Source organism: Hyposmocoma kahamanoa, unplaced genomic scaffold (assembly GCF_003589595.1).
Source record: "Hyposmocoma kahamanoa isolate Upper Pololo Valley unplaced genomic scaffold, ASM358959v1 81, whole genome shotgun sequence".
Lineage (NCBI taxonomy): Eukaryota > Metazoa > Arthropoda > Insecta > Lepidoptera > Cosmopterigidae > Hyposmocoma > Hyposmocoma kahamanoa.
The window spans coordinates 860011-881507 of record NW_020654080.1 but is presented as its reverse complement, the minus strand read 5'-3'; the positions used below and the strand labels follow the sequence as shown (position 1 = coordinate 881507).

Genomic DNA, 21497 nt, shown 5'->3' with positions numbered 1-21497 from the left:
AGGCGGTCTGCAATCTTTGTTTAGGGTAAATGTTAGTCTATGGATGAAATTTTGACAGTTGACATAACAGTGACAAAAGTGAATGACCGACCGGCTCGCGCCGCGCGATGTTTCGCGTCCATTGTTGCATTTTCCCTAACAAAAAATAATATTCAGTAAACAGTCACGATAATTACGTAAATATTGTTACAAAATGAGTAAATCTAAAGTGTCTGCGGAATGGAAGAAGCGAGTAAAGACGGAATACATGAGACTTCGGCAAGTCAAGGTAGGAAACGTATCAACTAAAATGCTTCCTTTCAGTTTTTTAAATATTATAGGCATATTTTATAGGTATTTTTATGTTAATTTAGCGTTTCAAACGTGCGGATGAGGTGAAAGTGGCATGGGCTCGAAATTTGCGGATAATGTCGGAGGCAATTGAGTCCAGAGACGTAGAGATGTCTGATGGGGGGCGAAAGCCATTTTGGCCTCCTCCTGCCCCCAGTTCTAGTCACGAGACCCTCATGAAGCGCGCTGAAGTTACCTATACTGACGGTGAGATATTAGAATTTTATTTAATGTGAGCACACCTTTAAATAGCTTAACATGTTGAGTGGTTTCAGTCTGTTTTGTTGGAGCCAACATGTAGCGCTGTGGAGATTTCGTATACATGTCTGGTTAGGTAGTATTTTGATTTATCTGTCTGGATTTTATTAAAATGTTTTCTTGAGGTATTGTTTTTCTAACAGGGCTGACATGTTCAGTAACAATTAAAGTCCCTAAATAAATGAAAAGTATGCTTTGGTGATATTATGTACAATTCCTATAAAATAATAATTTCTTTCATTAATTAACCCTTAATTGATTGCCGGCTATGTATTAATACGTAGCTAACATCCATAGCAGAGGCCGACCACGCAATAATATGTACCACTTCCCTAACAAATTAAAAGAAATCTATTATATTTGGCCTACAGGACTGTGTGTTTTAGTATACTTTGGCGCCTGAAGTAAAACACGAAATAAAAATGTAGTAGGTTTATTATTTCTAAATACTTAAAAATTGCATAAATCAAAGGCACTTTTCGACAAATATTTACTTAGTGTAGTAATGAGATCTTTTGCAGTTAATTAATTGGTTAAAACGTTAACTTTTGTAACAATCAACACTAATAACTAGTAAAAAATAAGAATCAATAACTTCTTCTGCCAAAAATTATGCAAAACGGCAATCAGTGTGATAAATTTTGAAACAATTCACCATGCATAAGCCAGGCTTCTCTGGGCACATAGCACACACAAAAGTTGACTCCTTTTGTGACTTATTTTTGGTGCAAACATGGCAAGATTTAGCTGGAACTGCCTTTATAGCCGTAGGTGGTATTTTATAAATACTGTAAAGTTTTTAGTGGGATACGAGTAGTCAGGGGGTTAGGTTCCATTCGTCTAGCACAAGCTGCTGGCGATACATGGGGAAGACGTGAAGTTTCGAGTAACATCTGTTCAGTCCTCATCGTCTTGACGAATCTACTTCATATGGAAACCTGGCAACTTTGTTTTGATTTAGCAGTTGTAACGGTATAGAAGTGCGATTTGATTCCTGTCCGCGCGGCATTGCGATAAATCACATCAATTACATTAATCTCACTGCACACATGACGCAGCACTGACAATTGGCAAAAGTTGGGGAGCGCGGGAGACGTAAGCACGACAGCTAATTAGATTTTGTTACTTGAGGTGCCGTCCGTACGTTATTTTGCGTAAACGCCGGTCGGACGGAAGGTCGGCCTCTTAAAACAAGTTTTATACACACTGCCGAAGTACGCAATATTACGTGTCCGTAATGTTACTTACATCGGCATCGTCAGTAGGATTTAATTTTTTTGTGCCGGCTACATATTATTACGTAGAGGACCGTTAGTATGGTGGCCACCAATTTCAGTTCCAAGACTACCTTCGGCAGTCAATGGGTTAATGTTAGAGATGTCTTTATAGAGTCTTTTTGTGTGCTTGAGCTGGCCTTTGCTGTATTTGTTTTAAATAAATGTAAGTTTTTTATATGAAAAACCAACCTCAAAAGTTCGTGTAATTCATCTATTTGTCAAGTTTTATTGCAATCGGTTACTGGAACTTAAACCACCCTTGGAGGTGGAATATTTTCTTCAAATTGAAATGGCACGAATACTGAGGTACCCTCTTTCCAACAAAAAAGAATCATCAAAATCGGTTCATAAATGCCAGAGTAAACACGTAACATACACACAAAAAACATATAGACGAATTGAGAACCTCCTCCTTTCTTTCAAGTCGGTAAAAAGACCCTTTACTTTCCTCTTGTTACGATAACTTTTATTGATAGTATATAATAAATCCCAATTGCAGAAGTCCTTAAGCAACTTGCTCTTCCATATTGTTTATTTGTGTGCTAAAGTAATACAATAACATTTCCAGCATCGGGTGTAGTGACTACACAGCAAGTACCAATCCGCATAATCAACTCAGTAAACCCTATACCGACTATGTACACATGGGCACCAACACAGAAGAACTTTATGGTGGAAGACGAAACGGTGCTGCATAACATTCCATACATGGGTGACGAGGTGCTGGACCAGGATGGGACTTTTATTGAGGAGCTCATTAAAAACTATGATGGGAAAGTGCATGGTAAGTTCAGAGTTTACATTTATTGCATTATTATTAAGATCTATTGTAATCACCACTAATTACAATTCATAGCTAAGGTCAACTGGTACTTTGGCTTTATTGGCTTCATCAATACTGTAACATAAAAACTGGAATTTACATGAGATTTGGTCTAAAATTCGTAACTTGAAATATCCCAGCCTGTACATGCCTGGCCCATAAGTTCCCATTATTCTGGCAGTGTTGCCACCGTGGATGGTAATGTACACCTGCTGAACCTACCACAATGAAAAGTAGCGATTGCAGCCCTTATCTCTGAGTCAGTGACCCAACTCTTTTATTAAGTCCCAAGCCACTGAACTCCAGGGGTCGTCAGTTTCGACAACAACCAAAATAAAGTTGTTAACTGAATTACAGAAGTGGAAAGTGCTTCTGTATGATTGTTTTTACCTCTGCTGGCTGTGTAATGTATGCGCCCAGGAGTGACTGAGTTGACTGAGTTTCATATTAGGCATTCACTTCACCCATTAATGAAGAATCATCTTGAGATGGTCAGAAAATTCTAGTAGCAGTAGAGCTCCTTGTGAAAGAGTTCATCCAGAGAAGTACGGCCACGTTACCTATTTCTGCCGCCAAGCAGATAATGTCAGTATTACTATTTTCTGGTTTTGAAGGGTAAGAGTGCTGGTGAAATTACAGGCACATGATACTTGTCAACTTACGTCTCAGGGTGACGAGCGCAGTGGTAGTACCCCTCAGAGCTTTGCAATTTAAAGTTCTGAGTGGCCTTGCAACTGTTATGGCGTACAGCAGCTTACCATCAGGTGCAGGACTTGTTTGTCCCGTCCCTTGATATTATAAAAAAAAGAAAAGAAAAAGCTTTATGCAATAAAGCAAAAATGACATTGCATGTTTCGCTTCAGCTTGGACTGCCGACTGATAATGCACAATATCTTTTTCGCCCTTATTACATGGACATAATGCTTTTTCTGACTGGCTTAATGGGAAACATTAGAGGGCAACATCCTATCTGGTTTACATCAAAATTTACAGTCTCACTTAGTTTAAGTTTCCAATACATATTATGAATTAATTCATTTATATTACAGAGAGTTCAATAGAGTTTTGTCACTAATAAATTAACTTTGCTTGGGTTCTTTTAGGATTGTCCTTTGTATTGGAATTTTTTTTAACATGTAAGTTAAAATTAAGTTTATAGAATATCAGGATTACTTACTACGATCATATTCAATTATTTTTGTAAAATTACTCCACTAGTTTGTTATAATTTATTAATACAAAGATAGAAACACAAGGAAAAATTCCTTCGATCTGGTTAGACATAAACCAGTGACATCGCCATACCATGGTTGAAGTAAATTTGTAGTTGCATCAATTTGTACTTAGTTGGGTTAAAACTAAGTTTTAGCCTGTAATGATTTTAGACTTTTAATAAAAAGTGGATAATTAACTGTATATTTCTTTGAAATTCTTTAAGGCGATAAAGAAGGCGGGTTCATAGATGACCAGCTGTTCGTGGATCTCGTGCACGCGCTCATGAGCTACCAGACCAAGGAGGAGGTGGAGGACGAGCGCCGCACGAGAGAGGCCAGACTGTCCAAGGAAGAGAAGGATAAGGATGTAAGTTCCATGATAAGTATAAAGGGCGGAGGCAGGTTGAACGAGATAAATATTTAAAGAGGCAAACAAGTAGCTGATATCTAATCCGAATATGTAAAAAGAATCGCCGCTAAACAAAAAAAAAATGTGCCATTTTATACATACTAACACACTCTTCATTTGGGCTACTCTATGACACGGAACAGGGGGCCTAGCATAACCTTTCCTAAAACAATCTTATTTCAATGTAAGTTTAAAGTAAGCTTATTGTAATATTACTCATAATCGTACCATATCGAACCTGTCAGCCAAGTAATGTATTATTGCAAAAGTGATTGAAAGAACGAATGATTTCCCAATATTGTCTATTCCTTACTATAAATAGGAAAAAGATAACGTTATGTGAACTATATAATGCCATCTCTTTCTTTTTTTATGTTTCGAATCGTCTTATCGTAGTATAATGTTTAAGTACTTAATGTTCAGAGAATTTTGACTCCTAAGAAAAGAAAAGTATGTAATAATAAAATCTATTAAAATTACGTTGTTTTCAACAATTCAACGTTTTTATGAAGAAAAATAAATAAAACAGGCTGAGTCTTGATAGTCACGTTGTGAAGTCGGAACTATAGTATAGTTTCACCAAGGAGCATACAGATGGCGCTGTTATAATTTTACGAAATAAACATCGCGTATTTTTATTTAACGAAAAATTATTTACTATGTGCTATTAAATAAAAAAAATAAACAAAATATTGAAGAGATATATGTAAATAAATAAGTTCAACTTAACTTTTAATCAGTACAAATCAATATTAAGACTATAAAACTGAAAATAATATTGTTTGCATTGCATCCGTGTAACTATTTTAAGGTTGCTAAATTTGACATAAGAGCAATATTACTTTAATGTTAAAGTCGCGTCATAGTACAACTGAGTGAATGAATGACCACAAAGCTGCCAAATGAAACATCATAGTTTTAACATTACAGTAAGCTTACTTTAAGCGCGTTATGGTACGAAAAGTCAATGTAAGGTTAAAGTAATATTGTTTTAAAAGGTTGTGGTAGGCCCCCAGCTGAGTGGTAGGAAATTGAACTCCCGCGTGTCAAGCCTTCCTACTTAAGGAGTACAGTATTCCTATTAAAACAATTTAATCTTCTCTTTGCATAGGACAAACAAAATGGAGCCCTAACATCATTGACTTACAAATAAATGGACGTCGGGTCCACGCTAAAAAGTGTCCGCACTTGTAAGGCGCTAAAATCGTATACAGAGCGCCAAACTCCGCTTAAGTCTTCATTTGTTCGACTGACAGCGCGATACTGCGATGACATTACAATTTAAATTTCGAATAGGTTGACTTGGGACATTTTTTTCGTGGTTTTTGTATTAGATCCGTCGTCCATATAATTGTAAGTCAATGCCTAACATCAATGTGTAATATGGAGCACTTTTTTTTATATTTTAATTAAAGATTAAAGAACGTTTCTCGGTACAGGACCTTAACACGACTAATAACATCTTTTGCACAACATACCATAACGTAAACATCGCACCGTGTGCTAATACTAATAAGGCATCGTTTTGAACGTCAGTGCACTCCACTGAACTGAACACAGGTGAATACACAGATATACCACGCGAAACCAATACGCGACGACGTGAAGTCCCGTCTAACACAAGAGCGTAAGCGAACTAACCGGGTAGCGGGTGGCCGTTGGTAGTGGCAGAGTATTATAAATAAATAAATAAATAAAAATCATTTATTTCGGACTTGCATCCATATAAGTGTTAGTAACAATTTGCTTAATCCTATGTTAGTGCCTTATAAAAATATTATTATTGTAACTTAACCTAACGTCTTTGGCGAGATGGACGCTGGTCCAGTGTCGCATAATCGCACTGTCCACGTCCAATCTCGCCGCGACCGTCTGCAGGAGGCTGTTGGGGCTGCCACGCACACGATAGATTAGAGAAGCGATGCTCTTTCGGATGATAGCTGAGAAACTATCAACCTCAACCTCCGCTAACATAATAACAATAAAATATTAGAGGCAATATTTTCCTTTGACAAAAATATTTAAAAATAAGGTAGTGATTTTTTTACATATTCGGTATAGGTATCAGCTACTCATTCACCTATTTAAATATTTATCTCGTTCAACCTATCACCCTGTATAGTTAAGCCAGCTTTCACATTGCTACTGTTAGAAAAAATCAAATCTTAACACACTTATAATTGTAGACAGTACAAGAAGAATGAACAATTTTTGTAGATAGAGCTCTTTGTGGAAGAGTTAATAATAATAACGCACACACTAACATAGCCCTGCACTAGGGAAACCCTGTGTCGCGGATGCCATGGACACATACATAGACAAACACAAATTACACCCAAACTCACGAGAGAAATAAATGTAGGCCATACAAATATTTCTCCCGGCCCGGGACTCGAACCTAGGACCTCTGCGTGGCAGTCCGGCATGGTAACCGTTCGGCCACGGAGGCAGTTAAGGGAATTGCCACTTTACATATTTCTACCACCAAGTGCGCGTTATTATGTTCTGGTTTTGAAGGGTAGGGGTGCTGCTGGTGAAATTGCAGGCACATGGACTTGTCAACTTATGTCTCGGGCGCAGTGACAATGCCCCTCAGATCTATGCGATTTAATACTCCGAGCGGGACTGCAACTGTTACGGGCAGGTGTGTCCCTTACCACCAGGCGCACGACTGGTTTCATACCCTTAATTAGTATCATTAAAAAAAAAGGTAACATGTAGAAGATTTTAATGCCAAATAACGTAATTGTCACTTAGAACTTGTCTCATATAAAAAACTGTAACCTCTTCAAATTGTTACGCCATAAGTAATGTAGCTGATAAACATGTGCGTCAATTAAGAAGAAAAAATATTTATTTGAACTAATTTTTAACCGACTTTAAAAAGAAGGATATTCTCAATTCGTCTGCATGTTTTTCTTTTTTTTGTATGTATGTTACGCGATAACTCCGGTATTTGTCAACCGATTTTGGTGATTCTTTTTTTGTTAGAAAGAGAGTACCTCAGTAGTAGTCCCATTTAAATTTCAAGAAAATATTCCACCGCTAAGGGTGGCAGACTAGAGGATGAATGATTTTTGAGGTCGATTTTTTGGTACTCTGTAATGAGATTATCTTATAACAATCATAAAGTAAATCTTAATAATAAAACAATAAGAGTTCAACAATTATTTTGTACAACTATTACTTGCTTTAATAAATTTCTGGTGAATAAAGAAATTAACTGCAATCGCACACACTCATAGCCCACACTAGGGAAACCCTGTATCGCGGGTGCTGTCATGGACACACATAGATAGACAACCACAAAGTACACCCAGACTCACAAGAGAAATAAATGTACGCCATACAAATATTTCTCTCGGCTCGGAAATCGAACCTGCGACCTCAGCGTGGCAGTCTAGCATAGTAACCGTTCCGTCACGGAGGCAGTTAATTTATTATTATAAATGTTGTGCATGCAAAACAAGTCGATGAGGATGGAGCATCTATTAAGAATAGAAGAAAAAGAGCTCCAGGCTTTTTGATATTCAAAAACCCTTTTGATATTCAATAATAATGGGATTGATAAACTTGGTTGACGTGATTGAATCAACAAACATTAAATAATAAAGCAGTTTTGGTTTTTCATTCATTTACAATAATGGATACTTACAATATATGCATACAATTAACTGCCTCCGTGGCCGAACGGTTACCATACCGGACTGCCACGCAGAGGTCCCCGGGTTCGATTCCCGGGCCGGGAGAAATATTTGTATGGCCTACATTTATTTCTCTCGTGAGTTTGGGTGTAATTTGTGGTTGTCTATGTGTGTGTCCATGGCACCCGCGACACAGGGTTTCCCTAGTGTGGGGCTATGTTGAGTGTGTGCGTTATTATTATATGCATACAATAGTAAGATCAAGAACCTTGGCATTCTCCACCCTGTCTTGATCGCCACATATAGCTGAGGTCAGTAGGAAGGCGAATACTGCCTCCGATTGGGATGGTAGAAAAATCTGCTTCCTGTAAGAACCACTAACATTAGTTCTTAATTGTTTATGTTCAGTTTTTGTTTTTGTAGGACCAATAAAGTGTTTATCTATCTATCTAAGATAGTGTCACGTTGCCACCATGTGTGTGGTTGGCTTTTTGATCGCATTGGCTTGTTGCTCCAATCACCGTATGACATTCATATCAGTCACATACATATCATTACTATTTCTAGAAGGAACCAAAAAAGGAGAAAGAAGAAAAGGATAAAGAAGCACTGGAGAATAAAGATGGAGAGAAGAAACCGTTGCATGAGAAGCAGTTTCCCATTTTCACCATCTTCCAGGCCATCAGCTCGCAGTTTCCCGATAAGGGCACTGCGCAGGAATTACGGGAGAAGTATGATCTGTTACTCTTTGTGCAGAAAAAAACCGGTCGGTATTATAATGGCTTCAAAATGACCTGATCAGCATGAGGACTAGATCGAAAGAGTTCGTCCAGGGAAGTACTGCCACGTTACCTATTTCTGCCGCCAAGTAGTAATATCAGTATTACTGTGTTCCAACTTTGAAGGGTAACGGTGCTGGTGAGATTACAGGCACATGGGACTTGGCGTTTTATGTCTGCTACAAAATAACTGCCACTGCAATGCCAGATCTTTGCGATTTAAAGCTCTGAGTGGCACTGCAACTGTTATGGACAGGCGTGTAGCTTAACATCAGACACACGACTTGTTCGTCCCGTCACTTGACGTTAAATTTAACAAAACCTGCACAGAAAGAGTAAAATTTATGATTTGGTAGCAGTTATCGTTAAATGGACCACATGTTATAGTAGGCGAAATCTATCTTATCGTTTTATATTTAGAATACAATAGGACAAAAGAGTGAGCCGTCGCAGCAACGCACGTGCCTGTACAGTGCAAACAACTAGTTTAAACACTTTTACGCTTTGGCACTTAGTTCTGAACATGACGATCTTGATGCGGAACTAACTTTGTTGAATTAGTAAGAAAAGAGTCCGTAGTCGGTATTTTATGAAGTAGTTACAGGTTAAAACAAAACTGATTGAAGAGTACAGAAATTATTCAAAACTAGAATTCAGACTTAGATAAGTTTAAAGAGATAAACATTCTTACACTGACGTCACTGTACATTTACGAAAATTTATTTAAATAAAAATAAAATAGGCTTTATTTGACATGTATAAATTTGAAACAAAACAAAAAAAAATAATAAAATGAATTCAATGAAAGTAAAAAAGAGGCATGTCAAAAGTATGCTAACTACATAGCCCTCGCTGTTAAGAAAAATATTATATTTTTATAGAAAATATTGACAGACGTAACATTAATATGAGGAGTAAAAATAAGCTAGCTTTACTTGACAGTCGTCTTCATAAAGTCTCAAATTTATTTAAGGGGCAATGTGTACGCTTCTATAATAAGATTCCGGTTGATGAGCAAAATTTGACATTTAAAACTATAGTGAAACTAAAACTATACTAAAGCTTATTACACAGCTTCTGCGTACTTGGATACCAAAAATTCGTGGTAGTCATCCGTTTAGCTCTTGCAGGTAGTCTCGATCTAAGATGTTTAAATTGAATGTTGTAATGATAAATGTATATTTACAAAGAGCAACCCCTAGAGTTTCTTGCTCATTCTTTAGCAGTAGTTTAATCAGTATGACGATTTCAAGTGTAATTTCCTCACCTATGAAATAAAGGTTATGTGGTTTTGACCCGTACTATAGACCAAGATCATTAAGACCATGTACGCTTTGAGTAAAAGAAGTGTTAATGGTTTTATTACTGCATTCAGTGCAATAATATTTCTTCAACCGTACACAGACAACTCTTTTTTGTGTAAACAAAGTTTCGTTTATAATGAATAATTAGAATGTACCTGAAAACAACTCGGGGCCGGATTATAATAGATCTGATTAGCGTGTCCTGGATTGGATTCCACGAGTTTTGCCGACGAGTGTGGGAGGCGTCTACTGGAGTCGAACGGTGGGCAGGTACATCGAGCTGACGTCGCGCGCCGACCCGCTGGCGCTGCCGCCCGAGTGCACGCCCAACATCGACGGGCCGCTGGCCGAGTCCGTGTCGCGCGACCAGACCATGCACTCCTTCCACACGCTCTTCTGCCGCCGCTGCTTCAAGTACGACTGCTTCCTGCACCGTACGTCCTCCTTTCTTTGGCGCGTCGCTCTATTATACGTTGATATTGAACAAGTAGCTATGGCAATTATGTACTCGTAATATTTATGTAATGTATGTAATATTGTCTAAGTAGCGTTACTCGCGAGCACGACGCGGTAGTCGATTTATATTATGAAGTTGATACTGTAAATTAAAGCGCACCGTTCGTTGAACGACATGTTGGCCTATCGGCTATAATGACAAAAGTGTGAGTGGGTACACTCGTCATTCGACTATTGCCCGTTCGGAGTTGCAATATATCGTGCATGTTTCGTAGAAAGGGCGGAAGCGACGTCTCAAAAAATTTTTCAGGGAGCATGTTTTAGGGTTTAACCGTTTTCAAATATTTACATCCTAATTTAAGTTTATTGAATGTCAGAATTGAATCGCAATGATATTCAATTATTTTTTCTAAAATTGCTCCACTACTTTGGTACAATTTATTAATAGTAGTAGTATTCGAAGCAACATGTTCTAGGCCGTGGCAGACGCCATGCTAAGTAAGCCACGGAACAAACCAGCGGACCTTACGATTTTTATTAACTGTGCTTGTTGCAGAACTTTGTTTTAATTAAGTTTCAGTTTTAAAATTGAATTTTAAAAGTTTTAAACAGTCTTGAAAACCTAAAACATCTTCCTCTTCATTTTTTTAAATGTCGCTCACGCCCTTTCTACAAAACACTGACGGTATATCCAAGCCGGATATCGGCTTAATTTTGGACATATATACTAAAAAACTTCAACATCAAATCGGACATAATCCGATAACAGATCAGGAATCTGAAAATACACCCGAAAAAAGTAGAAAAATAAATATAATTACTCTACCTTAGTATTTTAAAGAATATGATATGCTGCTCTGCTCTTCATTCCCAAGCAACTTTCTGCGGGCCAACATATCGACCAATGAATGAACTGCCAAGTAGTGATATTCGTATACAATAGTCTTATTCTCTAAGGCTGACTAGTGTCTTTCTGTTTGGCTGACAGGATGTCAGACGGCAGGTAAGGCTATCACTCGCCCGCCTACATCATTCGTATATTTTTACATCATATATTATACATATATATATTTATAAATCTTTTTCCACACCATCCAATTTATAGCATCGATACGCTGTTCTGCATATCATGGCTACACTTGGTCCGTGTGTTTTAATTTCATCGTAGTTACATACGTTTTGCACATAGTTTTAACAATACATTTTTTATTTTTTAATCATTGTTCATATTAGAATTGTATTTATTTTACTGTCATACATAAATATTTTGTATTATTTAAAAAAAATATTAAGATCAGGTTCAAGTCTCATGATCACAACTCATCTGCACTTGTCAAACATTTAGTATTCAAAATGGGAAACATTTAACTGTAATTACTTTTTAAACTTCGGTACCATTGGCTTTTTACTTCCACCGCGTACACAAAAACTAACGTTTCAGATCTCCATGTCAGATCCATCAAGACAGCCATAAACAACACTTTAGTGTCATTGCTCATTGAACTTTAACAACTCGTAGTATTGTACTAAACTTTCAAATACTGAATTTAGAGTGTCATCAACTCAACTGTAAAATGAAATGCCCTGTTTTTGTCCATTGTGTCACATCGGTTTGACCACTAATTATGTAATTACGCAACCACTCGCTTGGACGGACAAACGAAAACAATAAAGTTACATAATAATAATGCATCGTACATAATTATGATCTACAAACGAGGAACAAGTTATGCGAAAAATATAAATAATATAATGTTTATACCTTTCCATCCATTCGACCAGCATACAAGACGCGAGTAGCGAACTTTATCCGATTTTTATATCAATTCTTAAATTACAAAACTCGAGTTTATGGCACTGTATTACTTTCAATCACATTCTTAAAGCTGTCCACGCACTTTCCGATCGTATCGTATGTATCACGCGCTTCATTATTTGGTGGGGTGACAGGACTGCAGGCGTGCCATCCGCGGCCCAACCTCTCCAAGCGGAAGGGGCCCGATCTCAAGCCCTTCTCGGAACCTTGTGGGCCTAACTGCTATATGTTGCTGGTAAGTTATCTGCCTATTAAGATGTCGATTTAACATTACACATTTCACACCTCATTATCATAGAAAACAATAAAGTATACAGTATGATCTCACGTGTTGGAAACTCAAGTGAAGCTTTCCTAGAAGGTGCTCATTCCCTTTCACGTTAATATATTCTAGTTGTATCGTTCGAAAGCGGAATGACGAATGGTTCCACTGTATGTGTACGGTGAAACTTGCCTTCGGGTCACCCGAATGAAGGAAACAAATATGTTACAAATAGGAAATACTATTTTTTCTTCTATTTTTTCGGATCTGAATCGCGTGCATTTGTTTTTTTTTTTTTCAAACAAATTAATGTTTTAGACCCTTTACAGGTCCCATGGTCACGGTTGACTGAGATGGTAAAATCATTGTAATATTAATGAAAACCACCCTATTTTTTTTTAATTTCATTTCATTCTTATTAAGTAATAATGATAATTGGAATCAATTAAAACACAATTTATAGGGGCCCTTATCTCATAGTTACAGCCGTTTTCTCACTATAGATGATCTACGGAGTTGAATGTCGATCGGGGCTAGAACTTAAGAGAATGTATGACAACGTGATTTGACAATTTCTAACTGTGTATCAGTTATCACTTTATTAGTGACAGTTGTAGCTAGCGACTACGTAAAATATTTGTTTGCAAAAAGTTACTTTCCTTGTGACAAAAGTGTGAAATAAATTACGCGCTCGCTAGCGCCTGTAATCTCATGGTAGAAGCATTGGTCGTTTGACAGTTTCGAACTGGCACGAACGAACTACGGATTTCGTGCTTCGAGAGTAAAGCCCCAGGTCCCATGGTCACGGCTAACGATTCACATCCGAAAAAATAGTTTCGTTTCCTATGCGTAACAATAGCGAAAACCTAAGAACTCTATATTACACAAAAAAAAGTTACATGACAACAAAGAACAGGCACTCTCGTTCAACGTCCTGTCGGTCCGTTTGAAGCAATTACTGTCAAATACGTAATACTCGACCAAATGAAAAAATACGTGATGCGAATGAAGCTTCACACGTAACATTGCTTTTTGATTTGCTCGAGTATTACTTATTTGTCAGGCATTGTTTCGGACGGCTGTCGGGCGGGAACGAGAATAGACCCCCAGTATAGTAAAGATCTTATAAAGATTAAGAAGAGGCTTATAAGGGCCATTGGGTTCAGGCCAGTACATTTTTGGGTGGATTTCAGTGTTATATAAAATCGACCCCTCAGACGTAAAGTATCGTATGTCGAAATTGCCAAATTTACAGGGAAGCGTTTTAAAGTTCTGAATTCACTGAAACGAACATAACACGTGACTTTAGCATTTCTCAGTTTTATTCGGCAAAGCTCATTACTCACATAGAGTATTATAAAATCCTAGATATCGGTTAGATGATCTATGGTGATCACTCTTTCAGTGAATTCAGAACTTTAAAACGCTCCCCTGTAAACTTGGCAATTTCGACATACGATACTTTACGTAGGAGGGGCCGAAATTATGTACTGTGACTATTAGATTACATTTTTGAGTAAGAATTGAATTTTGAGTTGTTAGGTTAGGATCTTTACCAGTCCCCCGGTCAGGGTTGAATTCCCAAGGGTGTTGGTTGGGCACTAAGCTGACGCGTCGTCTGTCGTCCGCAGGAGGGCATGCGCGAGAAGCTGGCGCGCGAGAAGTCGCCGGGCGAGGAGGACAAGGCCAAGGGGCTGCACCACGTGGACTCGCCCAACGACGCCTCCTCCGAGGACAGCAACGACAGCAACCGCTTCCACAAAGGTGCGGCCGCGCGCGTTACCGCGGCATGTGCGATGCGCGTTCTTACTAAGTCCAAAAGCATGAGTAAACGATTCTTTGTGGGGAACTGTATAAGTGTTTACAATAAGATTCCTGAGCGTATATATAAAAATTATCATTTCCTAAGTTTAAAACTTTTCAAAGTATTTTAATTGAAACGTCGTATTATAATATTGAAGACTACGTGTTAGATAAAGATACATAAAAAGGCGACGTGAGTCTTGATTGAGCAGTAGCTAAAAAAATTACGTTTTGAGGCATAAAATTTTATAATTATTAATACTAATAGTTTAGATTCCAGTTTCCTTACAAACTATAAGTAGCTTATACAACTAGTACTTATTAATATATGTAATAAGAATTTTCTAGTTTGTGATGGTTCAAATAAACTATTTTTCGTTCAATGGCTTAAGACACTTCTCCGATATGGCGAAGGCCTTTGACAATTTGGCGCAACGGCTTACTGTGCAAGCTGTAAAATCTTGGTGTTGCTGATAGACACGTAATTCGAGACTGCTTGTCGAATCGCTCTTTTCGCTATTGAATCGATGGCGCACTCTCCTCTATTCACCCCACAAGAGCCGGAGTTTTGCGAGGCTCTGTTTTCTTGCCTCTTCTATTCTCCTCGTATACCAGCGACCTAAACATCAGTCAGAAAACGTTGACCTCTTTCGATGCACAGCCCCAAGCCAGTTGCCTAGTTGCCGCGGTTATAAAATCTGCATGTCGATTCACCAGTCAGTCAGTCACCATTCAGTCAACCTTACGATATCTCGAAAAAAAAAAGGGTTAAGGCTAAAGCTGCGGGAGCATCTGTTAAATTTGCAAAAATTGGGGATATGAGTGGCTAGGGTATTTGCGGTTGTCTCTTGTTTGTCCACGTACAGGGTCGGGAGCGCGTCGTGCTTGACATTTAAGATTTAATTTCAACTCTGTGCCGCTTGCGATAGGAACGGTCCAAGGTCCAAGGTGCCGGGCTTGTTATGCTCTTGGCTGTACCTCGTTTCAGGACTGCAAATAGTGTATTATGTGTGGAGGTTGGGAGGAAGAAGATTGAAAATTAATAATTTAAAAATGAAATCAGATTTTTGTTGGATTGCGAGTGGCGTCTCTATCCTATAGGGTCCTGGCAGAATACCAGCGTCGCGGGCAGCCGCGTCATTTATGCTGAGCCAGCGCCTTTTTCACTGCCATGACTTCCAAGTGTAATATTAGTAGATAAGAATATCATTATTGTTATATATAAGTTAATGCCTATATCATGTATGTATGTCATGGTGGTGAATAAAGCTTTTATCTATCTATCTATCTATCTAACTCTGTTGTCGACCGATTCTGTTAGATATCGTACGATTTCTTTTCATTTTTATTCACAATAACCGAATCGAACGTCAAACTATCGTATTCGAAACCGAACCGAAATGACGTCACGAATCCCGTACAATTACTCGTACTTCTCGACTGGCAAAGACTATAGTCTGTTCCAATCAATTTTGAATAAAAAGTAAACAAACCTGTTTGGTTAAAATTCTAAAGCAATCACTCAATAAATCGAATGAATAACACTTTCACGTATATTTCGAAGATTTCGACTTGATATATCATCACTTTTCCCAACAATATTCATTTGAATAGCATCGTAAAATCGTATTTGAAAAATGGTAGTCCAAAAGTGAGGTTATTATTCCTCTATACTTCTATGACTTGCCTATGGTTGCATAGTGCTGTTCGAAAAAAAAAACATTAGGTGCAATCAATTACACTTTAGTTATCGATTTTAAATTGAACATTTCAATCGCAATCGAACGAGTATTTAAGTGTAAGGATTTGAAGGAGGATTTAAATTGAAATTTTAAATATGCTTATTTAGGTTATGTAAGGAAAACCGCTAGTATGACTCAATTGAACAAATCGATTAATTCAATTAATTAATCGATTTGTAATTGGCGTTACAATTGGCCATCACTAAACCGTCTATGGTCAGGTCAGTGACTTGTTTGTTTACTTTTTGTTCAAAATGGATTGAAACGAAGTATACAAACGTTATTCAGAACACAGTTGTCGAATGAAAGTTACCGAACGGCCTATTGTTTACAAAGCAAGAATGTAATATGGAAATATTTTAATTTTTTCTGGGTTTTGTACAATTTTATTATTTTATTGTAATGCGAGACTAATGCATTCCTATAATTTAGGCCCTTAAAGTCATTGACTTACAATTATATGGACGTCGGGTCCGCGCTAAAAAGTGTCCGAACTTATAGGGCGTTAAAATCGTATACAGAGCGTCATTCACGCTCTAGTCTTCGTTTGTTCGACTGACAGCGAAGCAAGCAAAATTAGACAGTACTGCGATGACATTACAATTTAAATTCAACGTTTTAGCTTTTTCATATTCCTTTACATGTCACTAAGTTTAAATAGGTTGACTTGGGACATTTTTTTCGTGGTGTTTGTATTAGACCCGTCGTCCATTTATTTGTAAGTCAATGCTTAAAGTCTTAAAAATGTATATAAAAGGATTTCATTTCTCTTATAATCTATATTTGCCGACTAACTCCATAAACGTTGTTGGAGAACGATGTCCAATCGAACGATTCGGTTAAGATATCGAAGAGTTCTGAATCGAGGCCCTGCTACCACTCGCCTAGGCGAATGGTTCCGCAAATAGAGAACCGACGTCAATCCCGAGAAGCGCGGCGATTTTAAGCAAAGCAACCTGTCCAGTCGTAGCGTACTAAACATCATCCCGATATCGCTCTTCGACCGCCCAATCCCTTGGAAGAACACGGTCAAATACCTGAGTCCACTGTGATGTGGTTGGAATAATTTTTTACTTATTCAATTGAAACAGAAACATACAATACTGAACTTCATACATAGTACAATTCAACATGACACGAGACTTTAACATCCACCTCCTCCTCAACAAGCGTAGCAAGCTCTCCCTTAGAAACAAGCTTGGATTGTACATGGATTTCATCCGGCCAATAATGACTTAGGCCAGCGTCATTTTGCACATAGCACATAGATTCATGAGCAACGCGACGGGTGCCTCGTCCTGCCTGCGAAACGCTGACCTCCAAATGGTAACCTATCACAAAGTCGAAAACTTTTTTGTCTGAAATAACTTTTGTTCGAATTTTCATTACACCGAAAAGCGAATTATAACGAAACAGTTGTTCTTTCAGGATACGTTGAATGTTTGTCGCAAAGACACGATTAGGTTCGGTCTAGGTTAGGTTAAGTTAGGTTTAAAAGAAAAAACATTTTCCTCTCACAATTACTTTCGAGGTTATGAAATTTCGACCAAACGTTATTTCTGAAAAATGTCATTTCCATATATTTTTACGTCTCCCCACAATAGCGCAACTCATGAAACAGGTATCGAAAACCTATTCGTTTCTGCTCCTTACCATCCCTCATTGTGTCTGCATTTATTTAGGTTCCCTTCAGGGGATATATTATCACTCTAACCACGTTAGAGGCCAACCATTGCTTCTACCACAAGTTTACTGTGACAGTTGTCGTTAGCGACCGCTGATTATATATGCCTCTCTCCATCAAATTTTTGATTAAACGGGAAGTTATAGTGTTATTACCTGTGCAAGCAAGCCCGCGCAGGGATCTTAAAAGTTCAGGTCCTGAATCCAGAGCAGCCCGTGGACTGGGTTGTCAGACAGTTGTCACGGACTTCATCCGGTGCTCAAAAGGCTAGTGCCTTGAGTGAGTGACCCGGTGTAACCTCCCTATTTTCCAGATAGGTACCGAAGCTGTTGGCACGCTCACTTCTCGTTATACATTGCAGAAGTAACAGTTGCCACCATTGAATCTAAATTAAACTAACTACCAACTCTCCTCCCCGGTGATGGAGCTGTAAGCACTGTCACTTCACGACGCCTAAGCGTCTTTCCACTTCCTATTATTAAGTAGAAATTACTTCACAATTTTTTATCTCAAACTATACAGCGCCCCTAGGGACATAACAAAAAAATAATATTTTGTGTACAAACATTGTACGCGTAGCTAGCGATAATTGTCACTGTAATCTTGTGGTATACCTCTACCATCTAGTTCAGCGTGTACTCGCAGCAGATTCACCTCTACAGCACGCCCTTCTGACGGAATTGTGCAGTAGCGATCTGAGCCAGTTCTGTGTTCACCTTGACGCCCTCAAGCTCTTTGCTTACATTTTGAAATGGGTTAACAGCTTTCAGCTTGACCTTTGGTCTGGAGGTGCAGTCCAGGTTATCAGCGGTTAACTGCAAAATGTCTTCCAATCACGAAAGGTGACTTGTGTTGGCTGAACTGAAAATGGGCCGATGATAACGAAATAAAGAAACAAATTACTCTGAATGTTATTACTTTGCAGGCAGCAATAGCAACTCCAGCAACAGCAACTGGAGCAGCAACGGTTTCAAGAACGCCGAGGCGTCTGCCGCCGACGCGCCGTACAACGCTCTCGGTAACGTAGCACATTTATCTATTCAAAATTTGTTGGTAACTGAGTGAAGAAATAAATTTCTCACAGATGGCGCTACGGCGTAGAAGTGTTAAAAACAAAGATCTGAACCTGAAGATTTGTTGGTAACTGTTTTAAGGATCTTCAGGTTCGTCCATTGATTGAGCTTCTATCTATCGTAATTTATTTAAATGAAGACAATTACGTAGGCCGCTGCCGGAGGACTCAAAAAAAACCAAAATTTTAAAAACTAATTTAATTAATAATAAATGTAATTACAAATTAATTATCACTAAGAGCTAATTGACCCGACCGAGGTGTGTATCGAAGTGCCGGTGCGCGGCGTCACGTTGGCCTGGTGGACTCGGCACGAGGCGCTGCGTCTGCAGTTTACTCTATTGCATGATTTCTAGAATATTGGTGCCGTGTGCAATATACTCTTGGTCAGCAAGTTGCCTTTAGGGTTGACACATAACAAGACATTCCTTTAGCCAAGCAATTGCAAATGAATACAGGACAACAAAAAACACGCGGCTTTTTTATTTTCAGATTATTACAATAATTTCAAACTGAAAAATAATAATGTATTGCAATAATTGCATAGAATATAATACCGGGTGCCCTGAAAATCAGCATCGTGGCACTTTCAGTGAGACTACAGTAAGCTGAGTGTATGACAGATTCTGTAATAGCACACTCTATTATGTAAATAAATTACGTTTATTTAAACTTTCACGATTTTCACGACTCGGGACTTAAAAACATATTTTAATTACTTTGACGTTTCGGACGTATTGCAACGTCCATGGTCTCGAAGGGACTGTAAATAAATTATATTATATTACACAAGTTTCTAAATGAAAATTATCAAAACTTATATATTATAACAGTAATTTAAAATGCATGCCTGAAACGCCTTCATAACCTGTGTATCGTAAGGAAATAATAGAGTTTGAATTGAAAACTTGTCAAAAACTATTAATATTCAAATATACAGACTTGCAAGTGCCTTGATAGAACTCAAGGCCCATAAGTTTTAAGCAAGGCCCGTAAATAACTTAGGACGAAACTTACTACACATACCAGCACATTCAACGAAACAAACACAAGGTTATAGCAACGTTTATATTTATATAAATAAGAATTACACATACAGTAGGTAGCAATTAACATCTTTTAACATGGACTTAACATAATCTAAATCAAACTTTGTTAAAAAAAAACCAAATTAATAATAAAAAAATGAAACAATTTTTTTTATTGAAACTGAAAATTTTCAAAAATGTCAATCTTTAAAATCTTTTAACTACCGTTTGCGAAATTTACAAGAGCGCAAACAAACTTTGAAATTGACGATAACAGACCAGAGTTTTGATAAAGTACTGCATTAATTTGGAGATTTAAATATGAACGAATGAAATATGATGATGAAGAGACGGAGACTGTGCAGGGCTGACTGTGGGCGACCTGGAGGCGGAGTGGTCGGGCTCCGACCAATCGCTGTTCCGCGCGCTGCACAAAGTCTTCCCCGCCAACTACTGCGCCATCGCGCAGCTCATGCTGTCCAAGACTTGCCAGCAGGTACGGCCACCTTCCAGCGTCTTCACGAGACCCGCTCCTTTATCACGCGTAACAAATAACCGGCGCTGGCTGTAGTAGTTAAAGTTGTAGTTAGATATGGGGTGAGTTGACACAATCCCGAGCGTGGAAGTCTCGTAAAGATTATGTATTGAAAAGCAACAGTTGATAATGAGTGCCAATCGTGACCAATCGTCAATTAAACTAATACGTGCTTGCAGCATGGACAGTAAAGTAGTAGATTGTACAACAAGTGCATACAACGCGTCATTTTATCCGAGATGAGTATATCTTAGATAGAGATACTTAAGTCGAAGGTAAAACGGGTTTTCACTTCGATTGCGAGGAAATTAAATAGCAATATTACAAACAAACGATTATTTAATTAAAATTGAATGTAAAATTACAACAATTAGACATACACCTACACCCAGCATAAATACGAACTTTAAGAGCATGAGAAGTGAAAAAGAATATAATACGTAAACCGTGGTAGCCCAATTAATAATAAGAAGCAATTTAATGACGTGTGTCATGTTTCCAAGTACCCAAGCCCTCACTTGCGTGTGAGAGACTACATAATGTGGGCTGATTATTATTATTATTATGAAAACTGTAGAGTTACAGTTTTTTTATAATATCTAGTGACGGGACCAACAAGTCGTGCGCCTAATGGAAAGCTATACGCCTGTCCATAACAGTTGCAGTGCCACTCGGAGCTTTAAATTGCAAAGGTCTAAGCGCCCGTCAGCTCATTCCGCGTACCCAATTTACAATTGCAAATTTGTTGTGAAATAATGATATTTCTGGAACTGCCAAGGTGTACACGTACTGGATAAAGACGGGCCAAGAGGAGTGCGGCGTGGAGGCCGAGCGCACCCCTCCGCGCAAGAAGAAGAAGAAGCACCGCCTCTGGTCCGTGCACTGCCGCAAGATCCAGCTCAAGAAGGACTCCGCCTCGCACCATGTGTGAGTGCCCCTCGCCGCACCGGGACTAGCCTGTCGCAGCGGGAAATCACGTAGATAAATCGTTATAACGGCTAATAGTAACTCTTCTGTTTACTGTTATTTCTCTACATTTATTTTAGAAAATAATATAAAAA

General features: G+C 38.3%; 1 protein-coding gene across 2 annotated transcripts in view; it reads left to right on the top strand.

Annotated features, from left to right (window-relative positions):
• The first annotated feature begins 91 nt into the window (after positions 1 to 91).
• LOC113234127 (histone-lysine N-methyltransferase E(z)) overlaps positions 92 to 21497 on the top strand; it is a 28191-nt gene continuing 6785 nt past the window's right edge. Inside the window, exons 1-12 of one of the 2 annotated variants that reach the window (XM_026469389.1) lie at positions 92 to 268; positions 354 to 537; positions 2434 to 2649; positions 4127 to 4269; positions 8523 to 8686; positions 10309 to 10472; positions 11483 to 11497; positions 12445 to 12545; positions 14204 to 14336; positions 18727 to 18819; positions 20267 to 20397; positions 21215 to 21363. In XM_026469389.1, coding sequence (XP_026325174.1) covers positions 194 to 268; positions 354 to 537; positions 2434 to 2649; positions 4127 to 4269; positions 8523 to 8686; positions 10309 to 10472; positions 11483 to 11497; positions 12445 to 12545; positions 14204 to 14336; positions 18727 to 18819; positions 20267 to 20397; positions 21215 to 21363 — 1568 coding nt within the window. In that variant the 5' untranslated portion in view covers positions 92 to 193. The remainder of the gene's footprint in view (positions 269 to 353; positions 538 to 2433; positions 2650 to 4126; positions 4270 to 8522; positions 8687 to 10308; positions 10473 to 11482; positions 11498 to 12444; positions 12546 to 14203; positions 14337 to 18726; positions 18820 to 20266; positions 20398 to 21214; positions 21364 to 21497) is intronic. The other variant, XM_026469390.1, reaches the window with a different exon arrangement.